General features: G+C 42.0%; 1 protein-coding gene across 2 annotated transcripts in view; it reads left to right on the plus strand.

Annotated features, from left to right (window-relative positions):
* LOC104546811 (ephrin type-B receptor 5) overlaps positions 1–16780 on the plus strand; it is a 45118-nt gene that overhangs the window by 4908 nt on the left and 23430 nt on the right. For both annotated transcript variants that reach the window (XM_010192297.1, XM_010192298.1), the window contains exons 2-3: positions 5711–5775; positions 8267–8963. In XM_010192297.1, the coding sequence (XP_010190599.1) occupies positions 5711–5775; positions 8267–8963 (762 nt within the window). The remainder of the gene's footprint in view (positions 1–5710; positions 5776–8266; positions 8964–16780) is intronic.

Genomic DNA, 16780 nt, shown 5'->3' on the forward strand with positions numbered 1-16780 from the left:
ATAGCTGATTAGTTTTGGAAGAAGTTCTAGTATTTAAGGCTTCCCAAAGGTTTCACTGTATTCTGTCTCCAAGTGGTAGCCCACATATATAAATATATTTGTTCAAAGGCTCACCTCCTCACATTCAAAGGAGCAAAGAGGAACAAAGGCAGGGGAACCCAAATAACCTAGCAGAGAAATAAGCACCCTGACCCAGCCTCTCCCAGGGCTATCACAGGAGCGTGATCAGCCCATTGGGTGGGCATGGAACCCATGAAGATACGTCCATTGAAGTGCTCTCTGAAAAATCTTGCAGATAGAAGAGGGCTACTGTCAACAGGGGCATGGGATTATTATGGGATGTAGGGAAGATAATTTGGGGCTTTGGCAAAACTTACTGTGGGTAGTTTAGAGGAGGACTCATAGGTGGGAAAGGGAGGAATCAAGGTGGTTTTGAGGAGGACCAAGTGTGAGAAAATAGAGATAAAGGACCAATCATGTGTAAACAGGTCAGTAAGCCTGTCAGGCCTTGACCTGCAGCACCTGATCACCACAATCTATCCTATCTTCTTATTAAATTCAGTTTTTCACTAGTTACCTGGGTAAGGGGGCTTTACTTTGTGTGTATGTGTGTATATGGGTGTTTAAATGCCAGCAACTGGAGCTGAACTATAGGTCATACGGGCCCATGTGTCAGTGCTTCTAGCAACTAGAGAGCCTGGGATGGATGAAAATCAAGTGCAAGGAACTCAAGTTGGATCACACATCATAGAATCTGTGCATCTGTGATGCCAGCCATAGGAGTCAGTGAGCTTATATAAGTGAGTCTGTGATCTCTAGCAAATATCAAGCCAGACTAGCTGGTTAGTAGAGTAAGTGGGTTGGGAAGCCAGGGAGAGGCTAGAGAGTTTGTGGGATGAATGAGACACCTGTTTGTATGTGTATGTCTCTGAGTAAGACAGCTGGAGGAGCTATCTACTGAGAGTATCAGGAGGTTCAGGTCAACTACTGGGGAGACCATAAGTTCTGGGGGTTCTTTGAGAGCCCTGACTATATATTGTGTATCTCTGTGCAACTGAGGACAAGGCAATCCAAGAGCCAGCTCCTGGGTAAGCTGAGTGTCTAAGGCCAGTTACTGGAGGGATCCATAGTGTATGTGCCTGTGCATGTGTTTGTATGCATAAGTGAAGTTCTGTGGAGTGGGGCAGCACTACAGCAACCTTGAGGGCTCACATGTCCAAGTTCCAGCAACCTAGGAGAACAAGAATCCAGGGCCAGCTACTGGGTAGACTGCATGAGTAAGACCAGTTAGTAGAGGATCCGTAGTGTGTCTGTGTGTATGTGTGAAGGGATGTATCAGTGAGTTATGGTATTTGAATATTAAGAACATGAGTGGGGCTGCAAGCTTCAGTGGCTTATATGCATAGATACTAGCAAATGGGGAGACCACAGATGCAGAAGTCGGCTACTGGAGACTGAATGTTTAAGGGCAGTTATTGCAGGGATTCATATTGTATATAAATGCATATATATTTCCCACTAACAGACCTTCATCCTGCCCTGCCAGAAAGGGAAACATTGCTGGCCATTTGTATATGTGCAGCGCCTACATGAGATTGTGTGTGTGCATATTGGGAATACCAACTAAACCGTGCTATTGGTTGGATCTGGGGACATGGAGCTACAGTAGCCTTGCTTATGTAAGGTTACTGGATTTGGCAAGCCTTAACAATATTTTTGCACAAGCCTAGAGAATGCTTTCTCTTTCCAGCTCTCTTAGAGAGCATTCCCAGTCTTCCTACGTGTTCATGTTCAAGGCTTGATCCTACAAGGCAGAATAAACCCAGTAATATTTCAGTTCTTTCCAAGAAGTCTGTTAAGCCAGAGAGCTTTGCTGCTCAAGGCATTCAGCTGCATAGCAAAGCAAACTCTGAATGTTACCTTTCACCCTAGTGCCCTTTGTCTTACCTACCAATGTACTTGTACATTTGGATATATTCAGAATTCAACTGTACAAGTCCTTGTGCAACCTACTGTAATTTAGACTGGCCTTGAAAGAGATGTCGATCAAGATGACCTCTATACCTCCCTTCCAGCATGTTTCATTCTATGATTCTGTGGTCTGGTCATTCTTAGTACCAGTTTATAATCCTGCAGGTAAAGGGATTCTTTCATAGTCTTCTCAGGGTCAGCTTTCTTCTCAGTGGCTCTAGTTTGCCTAGACTCAGGCTGCATAATTCCTTCTTACACCACTTCACTGTTAAGACGCTGAGGACAAGTGTTCTTCGATCCTGAAAGCTGTTAGGCTGTCTCTCCCTTCATGAAGGTTGTCCAAGAGCCAGTCCTTGGGTGAATTGTCATTTTCTTGTATCATGGGAACATTTTGTCTGTAGCACAAGCACTAAAGTGTAATGCTTGAAAGTATAAGCTAACCAATATCTGAAAATCATTAGCATGCCTATTCTGAATGGCCTGATCTGTAATAACAATTTCCAACTTCTGCCCAGTTGATCTTGATGTTGACATTATAGTATAGTGCAGCCCGAGAGATTGGTTTGTGGTGTAAGTATAGACTGGTTCTAGTAAATCTTTGGGATTTTTTTTTTCACCCTTACGGGTCTTTTTAGTTTAGGGAAGAGAAATACAGGAGAATTTCTTATCAGCTATTTTTCTCTTATTTGAACTAAATTAACAGTTTTATTAAGAAATTGGAATCTCATTCTTCAAAAATGTAAGATTAAAGCAAGAGTCATCTTTTCATGTGTTTAGAAGCCTCCAGATTGTTCAGATACCTTGATTATTCTTTAATCCAGAGTGGCATATTGTTCTGTTGATACTCTGAAGTCACCTCAATAAGTGTGAGCAACATTATGGACTGCCCTGGACCTGGGTCTGATCTGATCTTGCAAGACCCTTGATTTTGAGCAAGATAGAAAGGGGTCTAAGCCATTTTTTTACCTGGGTTTCTAAATTCAACTGAACTGTCAACTGTCAACTGAACTGTCAACTCAACTGTCTCCACTGAAAAGCAGCAGAATGCTGATCTGGCTGAGCACACTAAGGATGTGAAATAATACATCAGTACTAATAAGGTGGCAGAGTGAAAGCTTATACCTGTACACTGGTGTGTAGTCATTCATAAGGTTGAATTAGTAACACAGTTATGGGTTTGGCACATGCCAACTGACTTTCTCCTAAACAGTGCCTAGGCATAGGTCAGAGGTTAGAATGGACCAAGGACCATTCCTGAGAGATGGTTTGGATGCAACCATGCACTTCTGTGGGGTTGGAGTTTTTAGCCATGTGAAAGTGACCTATACTGTGCCTGTTGTCCTCAAAATTAGAAAGCAGTCTAAAATCTTAGATTTATGAGTGTACATGCAGCTAGTGTAACTGAGGATCTGATTTAAGACATACAGCCAGTAGGAGAAGGAGAAAAATAAGAAAAATAGTGAGGGACTTTAGAGAGTAGGTCACCAAATGAGATTTATGCACACAACATTCTTGTGTACTTTCCTTATTTTTCTAATGCTCCCTGACTTAAAATATTTACTGTGAGAGGGACAGTTCTGTCTGCTTCAGACTGCCTGTAGATACAGGCATTTCACCTTTGAAATATTCATGTGCTTGATAAAGATTACCTTGCTCACTGGTGAGAAGCTGTCTAGGGAATATTCTTCCCGTTAGTCATGACAGAGCTCAGGCTACTGAGCAAGTCTTCTCTATTTTTTTCTCTTCTTCTTTACTTTCTCACTTTTTATCTGGCTTTCTATGTCCTGATAAACTTCTCTCTATTTTATTTTCTCCTTGACTTTCCATTGAGTAGTTGCATTATACTTTGGTAGATGGGAGACTGAGACCTGATTAGAAAAAAAAGCTTTTTCTTTGTTGAAAAAAGCCCTTGTATATTACTCCAGCACGTCAAAGCCATGTTTGGGGACCCAGTGGCAAAGGATTGATGTGACAGAGTGTAAACCCTGCTCCAGAATGTGCAATTCAGACAGTAATGTTCACAGGGGAATGCCAAGTATCTCTGCTGCCGGGACAGCCTAGGGGAAGCCTGTGCCTCAAGGAGACATAGGCCTCTCACAGATGTTTTGACCGCTCAAAGAAGCCATCTGAGCTGAGCTATCCTTGAGTACCAAGCTGCTCAGCATTTCCTGAGGTCTGTTAGATTATTTTAGTGAGGTTGTGCTTTAGCTGTAACCCTTGGCTCTTTCCAGTTCTGGAAAGCCAGCCCAGATACTTAGCACTGCTTTTGAAGCAAGGAACTGCATTGGCTCCTCAGAAAGGCCTAAGAAATATATGGTCTCCTGTAGGAATATAGGGAACATCAATTCAGGGACATAGATGAACCCTGAGGTCCGGTTAAACTTGCTTACTTGATCACGTCTGCTTTAGGATGAGTCTCGTCTTTTGATTCTGCTGATTAATGTGCTGTGAATCCCCAGGAGCACTGATAGGGACAGTGAAGTCAGCAGTCTACCATTTGGAAATAGAAACTATTGAGAATCTCTCCTGCATAAAACATGGGACAATCATGTCATTAAACCTTTGCAAGGGAAATAATGAGTCCTATTTATAAATAGGCTGGATGTCATTGTTGTTGGTTTTTGTGGGATTTTGTTTGGTTTGTTTGTTTTTTAAACAAAGTAACAAGATAGAAAAATGAAAATTAATATAAGCAAGCAAAAGAGATTGACTTTCCAGAATTTAAGAAAAAGCAGTTGATTTGTATAGTATGTGTCAACATATGTAAATATTGATTTGACAGAGTCTTTTTCTTCCCCTCTGTCCTCATCATAGATGTACACAGAAAAATGCACATGCTTGCATACCAGTAGCTTCCAGATTGGTCTCAGACCTTGACATTCACTTCTGGAGAATACTATGTGTATAGCTTGCACTGTCACAATCTCTTCTGTATTTCTTTGTGCCTGAACAGAGAGTAACATCTCCAAGAGCAGTCAAGTCTAGTACCTGTCTTCAGTAGTAGAATTGATAACAGTGGAAATGCAGATTAGTTGTGGGAATAAGCTAGGCCTGAGGAGACACTATTTAGCACTGATTTTCTGTTAAAACTGGGACTTGTACACAGGCTTGCAGCCTAATCCCCAGCTTCAGAACAAAGTGAATCCATGATGGGATCAGCTGCATCATCATCCTAAATTCCCACAGAAATTTGGTTCCAGAGACAGAAACAGAAGTGTCTTAGCCTTGTGTCCACATTTACACCTGCTAATAAAATGGGGAACCATGGTCCTAAGGAGACTGGCATGCATTCATATAACTCATCTCTCTGTTCCACCCTTTCCTTTGCAAAAAGAAGGTGGCCTCATGTGTACTGTTCATTATAACTCTGCTCCAGGCTGTCAGTATGCCTACACTTTGCCTGGGAAAGATTTTGGCCAGCCAGAATATTGCCAAACAACTTGCTAACCATGAGTCAGCATAATTATGTGCCCAGTGCCTCTGCCCCTGTCTTGGCCCTGCTTAATTAACTAGTGTGGATGTAAACTGTCATATTTAATCTCAAAACATGAATGTATATTCTGGATGTGTGGAAGCACTCTACAAGACATGGTTTTGGTTTTGGTTTGGTTTGGTTTTCTTTCCAGAGACAATCTGGTGAGAGACAGATAAGATTTTAGCCTGACTTGAAAAAGCACAAAATAATTATTTACTTATTAGTTAGTTAGTTAGTTAGTTTGTTTGTTTCTCATATAAACAGAAATACTTCTGGATACAACCGGAGAGACCTCAGAGATTGGCTGGACCACACACCCTTCTGATGGGGTAAGTGTTTCCTTTGTCCTCTTCTTGATTCCACCTCTGCTGGGAAAGTGTGTATGCAGCTGATGAAGAATAGTTCCACAATGAGACTTGTTTTATGGATTTTTTTACATATGAACAATTTGAACACGTATGTTGTGCAAAGCCAGATTGTTAACAGAGAATACTGGATGGGATACTATAGCCACCTCCTTACCCTCTTCCTTCCATCCTCCTTTAGAGATACTCATGAGGTCTCCATCCATCCCTCCTCACAGATAGAATGGAATGGAATGGAATGGAATGGAATGGAATGGAATGGAATGGAATGGAATGGAATGGAATAGTTGGAAAGAACCTACAATGACCATCTAGTCCAACTGTCTGATCACTTCAGGGCTGACCAAAAGTTAAACCAGGTTATTAAGGTCATTATCCAAATGCCTCTTAAAAACTGACAGACATGGGATATTGACCACTTCTCTAGGAATCCTATTCTAGTGTTTGACCACCCTCTTGGTAAAGAAACATTTTCTAACATCAAGTCCAAGCCTCCCCTGAGACAGTTTTGAACTGTTCCCATACAACCTGGCACTGGATCCCAGGGAGAAGAGACCAGCATCTCCTTGTCCACATCCCCTCCTCAGAAAAGTGTAAAGAGCAATGAGGTCATCCCTCAGCCTCCTTCTCTCCAAACTAGAAAAACCCGGTGTCTTTAGCTGCTCCTCATAGGACATGTCTTCCAACCCTTCCACCAGCTTTGTTACCCTCCTCTGAATGAATTTAGGGACTTTCACATCCTTCTTAAATTGTGGAGCCCAGAATTGCACACAGTACTCAAAGTGAGACCACATCAATGTTAAATACAACTGGAAAACAACCTCTTTTGACCAGCTGGTTATGCTGTGCACCACAGAATGCAATTTGCTTGCCTGCTGTCAACCAGCAACCCCAGATCCCTTTCTGCAAGGCTGCTCTACAGCCACTCCCCCTCGTTTATACTTGTGTCCAGCATTCTTCTGTCCTGTGTGCAGAATGCAGCATTTGTTCTTGTTAAATTTCAGCCACTGATAATTGACGAATGCTCTGATCTATCTAGATCCCTCTGCAAGGCCTGTTGTTCCTCATGAGAGTCAACAGCACCTCTCAGGTTGATATCATCAGCAAACTTGCTTATGATGCATTCAACTCCTGCATCCAGATCACTGATAAATACATTGAACAGAACTAGCCCTAGAATTGAGCCCTGAGGAACACTGCTGGTGACTGCTTATCAGCCAGATGTAGCCCCATTCACTACAAACCTTTGAGCCCTGCCCTGCAGCCAGTTCTTTACCCAGTGCACTGTGTACCTGCTTGTCACAGAGTATGGTACTCTCAGGTGATGTCTTGGAAGTTGAAATCTTCCATAAGGACGAGGGCTACCAATCCAGGGATTTCTCCTAATTGCCTGTAGGATAACTAATAAGTGCTTACATCCTGGCTGGGTGATTGGTAGTAGACAGCCAGTGCAACATAACCTTTGTTTTCCATCCTCCTAATCCTCACCCAAAGGCTCCCAAACACGTCATTGGTAACTGTAAGGGCTGTCCAGTCAAACCTCTCCTTTACATACAGAGCAACTCCTTTACACCCCCTGCTCTGCCTGTCGAACTTTGGGACTCATTCCACCAAGCCTCACTAACACCAATGATATCAGAGCTCTGGGAACTGACCAATGCTTCCAGTTCATCCTGTTTGTCTATTATACTGTGTGTGTTGATGTACAAGCATTTGAGATGTGCTCCTGAGCCCTCCATGCTCCCAGAAGCAGCATAAATGTTCCCACTAGCATTGTCACCCTCAGGAAATGCCATGCCAATCCTTCACTTACCTTCAGCTCTCCTATTGGTATCCCCTTCCCCCATTGATTCTAGATTAAAGCCCTCTCAATCAGTCCTGCCAGCTAACGAGCAAAGACGCATTTCCTCCATTGGGACAGGTGTGTCCCATCAGGCCCCAGCATACCTTGTGCCTCAAAGACTATTCCATGGTTTAAAAAGCAAAAGTTTCAGCAGAGGCACCAGTCCTGAAGCCAGCTATTGATATCTTAGGATTGCCTGTTTTTTTCAGTCTCCCCCCATTACTGGGAGGATTGAGGAAAGTATGACCTGTGGTCCTCTTTGTCTTGTTTATCTCATGTTTGTGTGTTCATCCTGTCTCTGGAGATAAGAGATGGAGAAATAGGAGGGAAGAAAGTGTGACTCTCTGATTTTAAGATTCTCAGTGCCATGTGACAGGTTTGCATAAACTATGTTTTCTGTCACAACGGTTCTGACTTGCAGGCTTTAACAAGGTCCTGTGTAAAGTGCTGTGCCGCACATGCCAGCAGCAGGTACAAGTCTTGTCATAGGCATGGCAAGGAGAAGGGAGGGGAAGAAGAAGGTCTGTCCTGTATTTTTGGTGCAGTTGAACAATGAAACAATTTTTTTTTCACTATTTCTTCTTCTTTTTGTCTCCCATATATCCATTCCAGTGGGATGAGGTAAGTGTCTGGGATGACAAGGGACGCCTGATCCGAACCTTTGAAGTCTGTAATGTGGCTGAACCAGGTCAGAATAACTGGTTGCGCACTCACTTCATAGAGCGACGCGGAGCCCACCGAGTCCACGTCCGCCTCCGTTTCTCAGTGAGAGACTGTGCCAGCATGCGCACTGTGGCTTCTTCTTGTAAGGAGACTTTCACACTCTACTACCACCAGTCAGAGGCTGACATAGCCTCACAGGACCTGCCAGAGTGGCGTGAGGGCCCCTGGACCAAAGTGGATACTATTGCAGCTGATGAAAGCTTTTCCCAGGTGGACAGCACTGGAAAGGTGGTAAAAATGAATGTTAAAGTACGTAGCTTTGGGCCACTCACCAAGCATGGCTTCTACCTGGCCTTCCAGGACTCAGGAGCCTGCATGTCCCTGGTGGCAGTCCAAGTCTTTTTCTACAAGTGCCCAGCTGTGGTGAAAGGATTTGCCTCCTTCCCTGAAACTTTTGCTGGAGGGGAGAGGACCTCACTGGTGGAGTCACCAGGGACATGTGTAGCAAATGCTGAAGAGGCAAGCATGACTGGGTCTTCAGGTGTTCGGTTGCACTGCAATGGAGAAGGAGAGTGGATGGTGGCCATTGGACGATGCACCTGCAAAGCTGGTTACCATCCTGTTGATGATGAACGAGCCTGCCAAGGTGAGACACCCTTTTCCCCCACCCATTAGGCAGCCAGTTCCTTATTGGTTGTCTGTATTAGTAATATTTGGCATTTGCCAAAAGTTCAGAGCTAGGAGAAATATTTTCACACAAGGAGTGTTTACTAGCAGCCTCTTCTGACACTTTTAGCACCTTAGACTTGAGTTGGAACACCCACTTCTTGGTGCTAAGAATATGGTTGGAAACTCCACTCAGGCCTTAGTTCAGGCTGCCATCAGAGACAGGCTGACGGGTACATATACAGAATTAGTAGGAGTTGTAACTAGCTAGCTTTAACATAGTTCCACTTCTTTACCAAGAAGCAACAGCATTAGAGGAGAGATGCCACATGGAGCAAAGCTTATACACTCTTTTGCTCGTGCTGTTGAAACTAGAGATTAATAAAACAAAAGGGCAAATGGCAGCAGCCTGGTCATGAGACAGGGAACATGCAGGATCTATGAGCCTGATTAGCTAGGAAAAATCAGTCGTAATGGTATTATCATTACCTCTAATGTGCTCTCTGCCCTGGGACCCATGGTATTTTCTCTGAAATGCTTGTAGGAGGAAGTGAAAAAATTATGCGTCATCTAGTAGTGGTATTGGGCCAAAATCTGGCCAAGCCTGAACAACTAGGCTTATGTTATGACTGTATTCCTATCTTATGCTCAAGACAGTCCATTAGACCAAACTGCTTGTGTTGGTGATATAATTTTGTGCATAGTATTCTTCTAGTGCTTCCTTGGTTTTAATATGCCTCTATTCAAGGTCTCTCGATGTAAAATGTTGCTGCACCACACTTACTACTCTAAAAAATTAAATCTAATGTGGAACCCAGTTTTGGCTGCAGACACAATTTTAAAGTTGGATTGTAATTTATTAAAATAAGAGTTTGACTGGGACATCAAAAGTACAAATATTCTGATTACACCAAGTGCAATTGCAATGGGTAGTCAGAGGTTGTCAACATATTACCTTAAATTCCTGTTTCATGAAGTGATTGGAGTAATGCAAAATAACTTTATTAAAATACAGTTCATTGTGCTGGAGACTTACAAAGCAATTAATATTGGTTGTTTTTATTTTTTTAAGCTTTGAGAATAGTTAAAATGTGTGCACCTTTTTATCCTGCTCATCCTGAAAAAATTTTAACTACATTCATACAGTGCTGATCCTGAGACATAAAGCTCAGACAGACATAGAGCAGCTCTATATGGCACGAGCTTTGTTGTCTACATCAGTAGCATGACTAGTTCACAATCCAGGTAAACTGCCAGTCAATAACTCAGTATCAGATGGTAGTCTTAAGCAGTCAAAAAATATGGAAATTAGGCTTGGAAAATAAAAATGGGGATTTTTAAAAAATCTATCTTCCGTTTTTGTAGCATTCAATGAAAGCTGAAACTCCCTTGCAGTCCCATTATCACAGAAGCTGGAGATAGATGAAAATGATAAAAAATAGAAATATTTTAAGGAATAACTGTATCAAGCTACAAAACACTGTTCCCATCATTTACTTTCTGAGGTTCCATAAGCATCTTAGAACAGCCAAAGATAACCAAATAATGAACCTTAATGTTAGAAGGTATTTTTTCTATCATGTTTCTCATGAACTTCTCTGGCTGGATCGCTATTCCTAATCTCTTCTCTTGCTAGCAACTTGTTGCTGTCCTGTCTGAAGGAAGACACCTTCAGCTAGCATAGTTTGTCCCCTTGCTTGGTGTTTCTTTGCATGGAGTCATTTCCAGGACTTCTCCTCTGTATGTTCTACCTTCTTCCTAAGAATAGAAGTACATTGTGATACAGAGTGGATAGTGTTCTATAACAAATACAGAACAAAAGCAGTAACCCAGTGGTAAATTTCTACTGATGATCCTGGAGAGACCTCTTCTTAATAATACTGAAGGATGAATCAAGGATACGAAGAAGCAAATTTCCTTCTTTAGTAGAAGAGTGTGTGGGCATTGCCTTCCTCCTCACCATATGGATGCCTGTGGAGTCCTTCCTGGACCAGCTGTTACCTCTTTATTTAGAACAAAGAATCTGACAAGAACCATTCTGAGCAGACAGATAGAAGCTCTTTTTTTTTCCTGCCCCCTACCACGAGTGAAAATACTTTCTTCCATTATTTTCATAAGACTGCCTGCTGCTTCTTACTATATGGACAAGTTCAAGTGAAACAACATCCTTTAGTAAGCCCTAGAGGTGATGTGGGATGTGGGATGTGTGGATTCATTTGTGACTTTATCCAAATAGACTTTTTTGTGGTGAACAGTCAGAAAGAAGAATGGCAGTTTACAGAGGAAAAAGGATGATGGGGCCTTAGCTCCTATTCTTTCTGTAGAGGTGTACACACATGATGCTTTGCAAGGTTACCTGCAGCTCTAAGTAGAAGAAGGTCAGAAGGTCAGAAATTGAAAGTTCTGAGTGATTAGGCTGTCCTAGGCTACAGGTTCCCAAAATTTTGCATAGATTGGTTGTTCTTCCATGTCTCCTCTCAGATCGACAGATTAATTACTGAAAAACGTTGTTCCCAGATTCCTTCCCCACAAACCATATTTCCTGAAGAAACTGTGGCTCATGGAGAACCCACAGTGGGGCAGGGGAAAAGTGTGAGAGGGAAGGAGTGACAGAGAGAAACTGCACATCCCATATCCTACCCTATGATGCTTGGGTGGAGTAGAAGAGTTTGGAGTGAAAAGAGTTAAATTGAGCTTGGAAGGGAGGAAAGGTGTTGTTTTAAATGTTTGGTTTTGTTTTCTCATTACCCAAATTATTTTAATCAGCAATAAATTAAATTATTTTTCCCCAGGCCAAGTTTGTTTTGCCTGCGATAGTAATTGGCAAACAACCTCCCTGTCTTTATGTCTACCCACAAGCTTTCTCAATCCTATTTCCTCCCTATGTCTTGCTGAGGAGGGGGAGTGAGAGGGCAGCAGGGTGGGCATTTGGCTCTTTGCCAGGGTTAACCCACCACAAGGCTGCTGCTTCTCTCCCCTTTCCCTGGATGGTTCTGAGCGTACTGAGGAAGAGAAAGGTCTGCCTGTCTTCTGTAGTAGCTGTAATCGGCTTCTATTCTGTAGGATACAAGGTTGTACGAAGAAGTCAGATGGAGAAGATGATTCTGTAAAATTGCCCATGTCCTGTTGCTGTATGTAGTCCCTTCTGATTGTAGGTGGAGTCACATCTGTATTACTGTTAACTGCAGGAGCTAGTAGCTGTGCACACAGCTGTTTGAGGGCCCATTTGGGAAGAATATTCCACTATTATTTTTGTGTTATTAAAAGATAGCTTTCCTCACTAGCCTGGATAAATTTTTTCCATGTGTGAGGCTAAGGAAATATTAAGACTTATGTTAAAGCATAAGCCTCGGTAATATGCTAAAAATATGCATATACTATTAGCAAAAAAAAAATAATGTCGTCTTCCCAAATTTTAATCACCTAAAAGATCCTTCCTTTAAAACTATAGAATAATTTACACTACAGGGACCTGTGGGAGTCATCTGCTCTAACCCCACACTCAAAGCAGGATCAAATTGGGTTAGGTCATTCAAGGCCTATTCTAGTCTTGTTTTCAATTTTCCTAAAGATGAAGATTCCTCAGTGTCCCTGGACAACTGTTCCAATGTTTGATGACACCATGGTGAAATCTCTTTTTCCTATATAGAAGCAGAATGTAGTAAGATGTAATAAGAGATTATTACAATTTATGTCTCTTGTCTCATTTTCTGTCACCTTGTGAATACAACTTATTTATATCCTCCCATTACGTGGCTGATGCCAGCCGTAAGTTTCCCCCATCCCAGCCTTCTCTCCTTTAAAATGAACAAGCCCAGTGTCTTAGCCTTGTCTGCTTAAGAGCTTTAACTTAAAGGTAAACTCACATTTGGTAATGATTTTTGATGCTTTGTGCTAGATTACCCTTTTATTTTCTTACATATCGCTCCTTTTGTCAGGTTCTCCAGCCTTATTCTGCTACACACACTTAAGTTTTGGTGCTTTTCAAGTGCTTTGCTGTTTTTCCTATATCCAGTGGTTCTCTCTACTCATATTCCATCCTTCCCCTGCTCAAATCTTTCCTCTCTTGTTTTGCCTTTTTTTCTTCACACAATCCATTCCCTGGCAATCCTCCCAATATATAACTAGCTAGCAATTGCTTCAGCTCCACCTCTTTTACCTAAAAATCCTTTACTCAACTGATCTCTTATCAACAATTGAGCAGGAAACAGTTCTTACCTCTTATTTTATCTCAGTTGATTTGATGCTCTCCTTTTCTATTTAAAAAAACCCTAAAAACATGCTCTTCTCGCCTTATGTTTTTTTCATTTTCCACTATTTACCTAAACAGTTGTAGAAACCATGAAACTATAGATCAACCTAGAACCCTATCACTTTACCATGCCTTGCTTCTAACTCTGGCTGATTCCACCTTATTCAGAACAGGATGCAAGATACACAGCGACAGTCACTGTGGAATAGCCAGCGTCAGTGGGAAATTACTTCCTGTCTCCATAAGCTAGTCATAGGCTTATTTCTGGGGGAAAAAAAATGTTTTATCTAAAAGTTACTTAGATTTTTCTTTTCTGGTGTGTTTTCTGCATGCTAATTATGCCGTCTTTCTTGCATTATAAGAGAGTAATGTCTAAGTCGTATTTCTACAATATTATCAATTATTAAATTCTTTCCATCACACTGCCATCTGTAACTACCATACCCATCCATCTTTTCAGTTGATTCAGTTGAGGGCTTATTCTAGCAGTGCTTCCCATTATCTGGTTAAAGCAAGTGGCATGGCCCATACCAACTGTCTTCTCTTTTAAACTCCATACTGATTCTGCTTTGCCTAGGGTCGTTCTCATTTGAGGCCCTTTGTAGCTCTGCACATCCAGTTTTCCCTAGACATTAAAATTCAGCTGTTTCTGTTTATCCCTCCTGGTTTGACTGCAGTGCCAGCTTTGACACTCTGTTCATTTTTTATACTCCCACATCCAGTACTGATTCTTGCTGCCCCACAGTATACCTGGGAGCAAAACTTTCATATGAGAAACAGATCATTTGTTTCAATTTTTTGCTCTTCTGAATATCTTCCTATGTTCCAGCTCAGTTTCAAATCATATCTGGGTACAAAAAGTCAGAGTGTCACTGTATCACATTTCCTAAAAACACTGCTGGGGGTACATAAAGCTCTGTTGAAGTTTCTGACTGCCCTTCTTTGTCCCTATCCCCTTGCTGTATTTTGTCTCTGCTATTGTCTAAGTGAGCTTTCCAATACTTCTTTCTTTCTCTTCTAACTTCTTTGGTTCTTGGTCTGTCTCCTCCCCATTTTCATTTTCTTCACAAATCTCCTGTCCATATGTCCCCCCCATCCCTCCTCCTTATGAGTCCAGCACTTTTCTGTCTTCAGTGAACAGTCAGGGAAATACAGGCAACGCAGGGACAAGTGGTGTAGGGTGGTGCTGAGGAAAATTGGGTCAGTGTCTCTGAGATGAGCTGTGTCCAGCTGAACTGTTGTGGCATTCTGACACTGTGCCAAGATACGAAAAATGACTGAGACAGGCTAAAATAAAAGCGCTTGCGCACTCCAAGCTCTGCCTTCTCTGTTCACAGTAACCTTCATTTGGTGGGAAGTGGCAGCTTGCCCTGTACCCTGAGGTGCTAGCTCTGCAGCCCTCTGTACTTGCATTGGATACTGTGAACCAATGAGAGCTAAATCTGTGATTTCTTGGAAAGTAGTGGTGCCTGGGAGATGGTCATGTCATACTATCCCCATTGACAATGCCTGTGGCTTAACTGGTGTTGGTGTTTTGTGGGAAGTTGTTCTGCGTGCGCACAGTGAAGTTGTTTCGGGAGAAGCTGCTCTTGTTCAGGCTTTCTCTAGGCTTGTCTTGAAATGGTAATGTTCACTACAGCAAAACATGCTAGTCCTAGTAGTGGTGGGCTTGCTTCAGCCTGAGTATTTGTTATGACTGTTTCCAAAGAACACAGCAGTAATGTGCAGAGATTGTAGGAGCACAACAATTGGACATGAGGCCATTAGCTGCACTAAGAAGGAAATGTAAGGTACATGAAAACTGAAAAATCTCATGGTGTGAAAAAAAGGATCCTTCGGAAAGATGTGAGAGGTGGATTCTGTCTCTGCGTGGAAAGACAGCCCTAGGCTCACTGTAACTACTAGAATAAAAGGAAATGGCTTTTGCTTATTTAGATTGCCAAGGGATTTTTTGCTCTTTCCTCCAAACCTGACCTTTGATATGCTATTTATAGAGTAACTGGACTGAGGCAATGCCAGGAAAAGCTCCATGTCATGGGAACAATTACTGTTGCCTTCTGTGGGCTAACGTTCTGAGTGCAGTGAGTTAGCATATCTTAGGCAATTGTGGAAAGGGATGAAGGTGCTTGTGTATATAAGCAGCTCCCTGGCTGGATGCAGGGGCAGGGATCAGGGTTTAGGTGGAAGCAGAAGGTGTGTGACAGCTGCAGTCCCTGCCCACGGACACCACTCTTCTGCTTTGTGGAGACCAGCTAGTGTTTACTGTAATTAGTCCAGCCTTACTAGTTGAAATTGCAAACATAAAATACAAGTAACTACAAATTTTAGGTGATCGTCTTTTCTTCTTCTTCTCTTCTATTTTATTGTATTTTATTCTCTTTTCTTCTAGTTTCTTCTCTTTTCTTTTCTTTGCAACTATCTTTTCATTAGAAAGGTGGGGGAGATGTGATTCATGTTTAATCACTGCAAATCATCTTTACATGTAGTATGCTATATGATTTCATTTTGCTGTTTTTCTTCTGAAAGTAGAAATAGCCAAGGGCAGAATGAGACTTTCAAAGCATGAGCCTCTCGTTATCTGCCATCCCTCCTGGAAATTCCAGCATAAGATTTTAGGTTTATGTAGTCATTAATTTTTTTGACTAAAGAACAAAAATAGCCATTCTGAAGAGATCTTTCCTGCTAAGTTGCTATGGATTCCACTTCATACTTCTTCAGCTGCCATTTCTATCATGAGAGTTGAACTAGTCAGGTGAGTCTCTTCCCTATTGCTTTTCTTTACATTTTTCTCTGTCTCCTTCAAACTCTTTTCTCAGCTTTGTCTCTCAGAGGGAACCTGCCAGTCTTAATCTCATTTCACTTCTGAACTTCTGAAAAGAGATGTAGCTTCATGTCAAGAACTTTCCATTTATTGTTCCATTTGCACCTACAATCTTGTATGTGGTGAAAGATCTGGCAGTGGGGTGTCCAAGATAGATCCACAGGGATCTATTGAGACATTTTAATTTGCATATGTTTAAGGGAAATCACAGAATGGCTGAATTTGTAAGAAATCTTTGGAGGACATCTCAAACACCTCTGCTCAAGCAGGGTCACATCCACATCACAATTCCATCCAGAATTATGTAGGTCCATTTTTTAAAATATTCTCTTGCCTGATCTTCTACCAGGGAAGGACATCTTCCTTCCTCTAGACTTTCCCCCTGGTTACTGAGACCTGGTGTTCCTACAGGCCAGTCTTGCTAGGATGTGAAGAAAATGTTAAGCAGCTGTTGAATGCTGCTTGAATACTGCAACACAATCACTTGGAGTGACTGTCCACAGCATTAGTAAAATCTTGCATGGCCTTTTAAGCAATAAACTTGCTCTGCCTTATATAAACTGTCTTTCTTTACTGAGGTGGTAGTGCTGCTGGCATATTCTTTCTATTATGTAAAACCTACAACATTGCATTTTTGCTGAGTACCTTTGTCCAAGTTATCAACATGTGCCATCTTTGCAGACTTTATCCCTGCTTCCCTAGGCTCAACAGCAAGTTGCCAGTA

The sequence above is a fragment of the Mesitornis unicolor genome, unplaced genomic scaffold, assembly GCF_000695765.1.
Source record: "Mesitornis unicolor isolate BGI_N332 unplaced genomic scaffold, ASM69576v1 scaffold7959, whole genome shotgun sequence".
NCBI classification, from domain to species: domain Eukaryota; kingdom Metazoa; phylum Chordata; class Aves; order Mesitornithiformes; family Mesitornithidae; genus Mesitornis; species Mesitornis unicolor.